The sequence below is a fragment of the Tupaia chinensis genome, unplaced genomic scaffold (assembly GCF_000334495.1).
Source record: "Tupaia chinensis unplaced genomic scaffold, TupChi_1.0 Scaffold000502_1, whole genome shotgun sequence".
Classification (NCBI taxonomy): Eukaryota; Metazoa; Chordata; class Mammalia; order Scandentia; family Tupaiidae; genus Tupaia; species Tupaia belangeri.
In genome coordinates, this window is record NW_006160014.1 from 818,693 (window position 1) to 822,464 (window position 3,772).

The following is a 3,772-nucleotide window of genomic DNA, read 5'->3' on the forward strand; positions in this document are numbered from 1 at the left end:
TCAGTGCTCTGTAGATACGTTGGGAGAGCCGTGGGGACACAGACAAGACAGAAGTCAAGTCAGGGAAGGCCTACGGAAGACCTTCCTAAAGGCAGAGATGGGCGAAATAGCATGGCATAAAGGCAGCATAAGGTACCATCGAAGAGGCCAGAAAGTGAGCTTGGAAATGTAGATAAGGACGTTGTATGACAATGCAAAGGTCTCAATGAAACCTCATGCTCGGCTCTTGAAGTCCAGAATCATAATCTTCCCCCAAAAGGGTTTTCTTCCGTTCTTTCTTTTCTCTGTGAATGGGATTACCACTATTTGTCCAGTAGGGTAGGCTAGAAACCCAGGAGTCTTCTTTGGCCCCACAGTACTTTGGTGATTGACATCAAACTGATTCAATAATAAATGATAGCAACTGATTTTTTTTCACTTTTACCATGTACCAGACTCTGCCAAGTGCTATTCATGGATAATACTTATGTGGTAGATACTATTATTATGTTTTTAATTATTTAATTTTATTATTTTCCAGTTTGATCATAGAGACAGAGAGAGAGAGAGAAAGTGAGAAGGCAAGCCATAAGGTCTGGGACTTGAGCCACTGTCAACCATGTGGGAGTCCAGCTCCTTTAACCACCACGCCACCTGCTGGCACCCAGTAGCTACTATTATCTCCATTTGATATCAGAAGAAATGGAGCACAGAGAGGTTAATAACTTGGCCAAGGTCTCAAATAGCTTGACAGAGTGGGGATATGAACTTGGGCAGTTTGATTTTAGTCCCGCACTATTCCATACCTAGAGATGCTCCCTGAAGAATAATCCAGGTTTCTGATTTATGTTCTGCATTTGACCTTTTAGTTTCTTTACAACTTCTTTTTTTAAACTCATTTTTTTATTTAATTTTATTTGTTATTATTGTTATTTATTTTTTAATTTGACCAAAGAGGCAGAGAGAGAGAGAGAGAGAGAGAGTGAGAGGGGGAGAAAGTGAGAAAGTAAGCCACCAGGTCTGGGATTTGAACCGTAGTTGGCCATGTGGGAGTCCAGTATCTTAACAACCACGCCACATGCTGGCCCCAGTTTCTTTACAACTTCTAAGTGTTGCTTTACCTAGCACAAATGGAAGGTTTGTTTTAATCTTTTTTTGGAGAGGTTTTGGCCATAGGGCACATGTGCTTGCCCAACAGACAGAGACAGAGACAGAAAGCGAGAAATCACCCCCCACGGGGTATGGCCATGCCACAGTCCCTTCCCTTCCATTCTCCTCTCGGGATCTTGGGCACGCACGCACACGTGCCTGGCGTGAGTTTTAAGCCACCGGGCCTGGGATGCGAACTGCGGTCGACTACGTGGGAGTCCAGCAACATAGCCATTACGCTAACTGCTGGTCGCAGAGATTTTTGCTGTAGGGCTCATGAGCTCATCAGAGAAACAGAGAGAGACAGACAGAAAGCAAGAAATCACCTCCCCAGGGGGGATGGCCATGCAGCAGTCCCTTCGTTCTCCTGTCTGGAACTTCGGTATGCACACACACATGCCTGGCATGAGTTTTAAGCCTCTGGGTCCAGAACTGTAGACTACATGGGAGTTCAGTGATATAATCATTTCGCCATCTGCTGGTCCCACAAATGGAAGGTTTAAGAACTACTTTGGGGTTGGCAGGTGGCATGGTGGTTAAGGGCGTTGGACTCCCACTTGGACAACTGTGGTTTGAGTCTTGGACCTGGTGGATTCCTTTCTCACTTTCTGTCTCTCTCTCTCTCTCTCTGTGTCCATCTCTGGTAAACTAAAAATAAAGTTAAATAATTTTTTTTTTTTTTTAAAGGAACTACTTGTTAGCCAGTTCTCCTGGGGACCACATTATGTAGACAAATGGATAAGAAAAGACAGTGAAAGAAGTCAGGTTTTTGTTTATTCAAAGGTCAGACTTTCTGTGGCTTGAATGGGTCAGTAGGGGGGCCAGCAGGTGGTGTGGTGGTTAAGGGCGCTGGACTCCCACATGGCCAACTGTGGTTCAAATCCTAGACCTGGCAGCTTGCCTTCTCGCTTTCTCTCTCTCTCACTCTGTCCCTCTGTTCAAATTAAAATAAAGTTAAATAAAGTAATTCTTTAAAAAAAAAAAAGAAAAAGAAAGGGTCAGTAGGATTTAGGTATCCAGAGAGCAAAGCCAATGGGTTATGCATACAGAAAAGAGATTTGGATGTTTTTAATCTCACAATTTTCTTTGCAGGCCCCAGCCTAGATGCCCATTTGGGAGGCCGGAAGCACCGACACCTGGTAGAACTGCGAGCTGCCAGAAAGGCCCAAGGACTTCGAAGTGTGTTTGTTAGCGGTTTTCCCAGGGATGTGGATTCTGCTCAGCTCTCTGAGTACTTCCAGGCATTTGGACCTGTGGCCAGTGTCGTCATGGACAAGGACAAGGTAGAGTGAATGGCTCTTGGTATAGAGAAAGAGTAAGGTGTGCTGTGTACCGAAAGAAATGGGAGAGAGAACCAGCAGCCTGTTTTAGCTGATTTCTAATGTGACTTGTCCTTGGTGGACACCACAGAGCTTGGGCTAGTCCTTGGTGGACACCACAGAGCTTGGGCTAGTCCACCTTCCCCACCTACTTGTTTTTTTTTAGAGGTTTTTGCTATAGGACACGTGTACTTGCTAGAAAGACAGAAAGCAAGAAATCACCCCCTGGAGGGATAGCCATGCCACAATCCCTTCTCCTCCATTCTCTTCTTGGGATCTTGGGCATGAACATATATGTGCCCAGTATGAACTGTAAGTCATTGGGTCCAGAACTTAAACCGACTACATGGGAGTCCAGCGACATAGCCATTACGCTAACTGCTGGTCCCTCCACTTGGGTTTTAGTATTTGACCAGAGTTAGTCACTGGGGGCCTTGTCATTTATTTATTCAGTGAATCCTTTATTTGCCTAATTTTTATTTACTATTAATTTTGTACTAGGTATTGTGCTTAGGGCTGCATTCTTTACTTTTTTTTCCTTTGTGCACATTCTTTCCAGAGAGAAAGTCAGTGAGGCATGGTTATGTCACAATCTTTTTTCCCCCTTTTCATCTTTACAACATCCCATCAGGATTTTGGTCACACATGCACACCAGCATGTGTTTCTTTATTTCTTTTTCTTTCTTCTTCTTCTTCTTTTTTTTTTTTTTTTAGGTTTTTGCCATAGGGTATACCTGCTTGTGGGAGAGATGGAGAGAGAGAAAGTGAGAAATCATCCCCCGGTGGGAATGGCCACGCTATAATACCTTCTCTTATAATTTTCCTCATAGGATTTTGGGCATGCATGCACATGTACCTGGTGTGATTTTCAGGTTGCCAGATCTGGGACTTGAACCATAGTTGACCATGTGGGAATCTTAACGCCTTACCACTATGCCACCTGCTGGCCCCATCAAGCCAGGACTGGAACTGTAGTTGGCCATATGGGATTCAGGTTCCTGCACACAGGGCTTAATTACTGTGCTTTAGGACCTGCTGTATGGCTGCATTCTAAGTAGTGAATGGAACTGATGTGGTCCCTGCTTGCACAAAAATTACAAACTGGAGGAGAAAGTAGACAATAAAATGAATAATCATAGTGAAAGCTAGTGCTTAACAATACAACATTGGGCAGTCAACCCCATAAGAGACAAGTTGATAAACCAGTGAGCAGTTTATTATTTATTTATTTATTTTAAAATTTTTCTTTTCTTTTTTTTTTCATTTCAAGTTTATTGATTATTATTTTTAAAACATTTATTTAATTAAATTAATTTATTATTATT

General features: G+C 43.0%; 1 protein-coding gene across 2 annotated transcripts in view; it reads left to right on the plus strand.

Moving 5' to 3' along the window:
* Positions 1-3,772, plus strand: part of TUT1 (terminal uridylyl transferase 1, U6 snRNA-specific) — an 18,805-nt gene that overhangs the window by 2,664 nt on the left and 12,369 nt on the right. For both annotated transcript variants that reach the window (XM_027774978.1, XM_006156586.3), the window contains exon 2: positions 2,221-2,411. In XM_027774978.1, coding sequence (XP_027630779.1) covers positions 2,397-2,411 — 15 coding nt within the window. In that variant the 5' untranslated portion in view covers positions 2,221-2,396. The remainder of the gene's footprint in view (positions 1-2,220; positions 2,412-3,772) is intronic.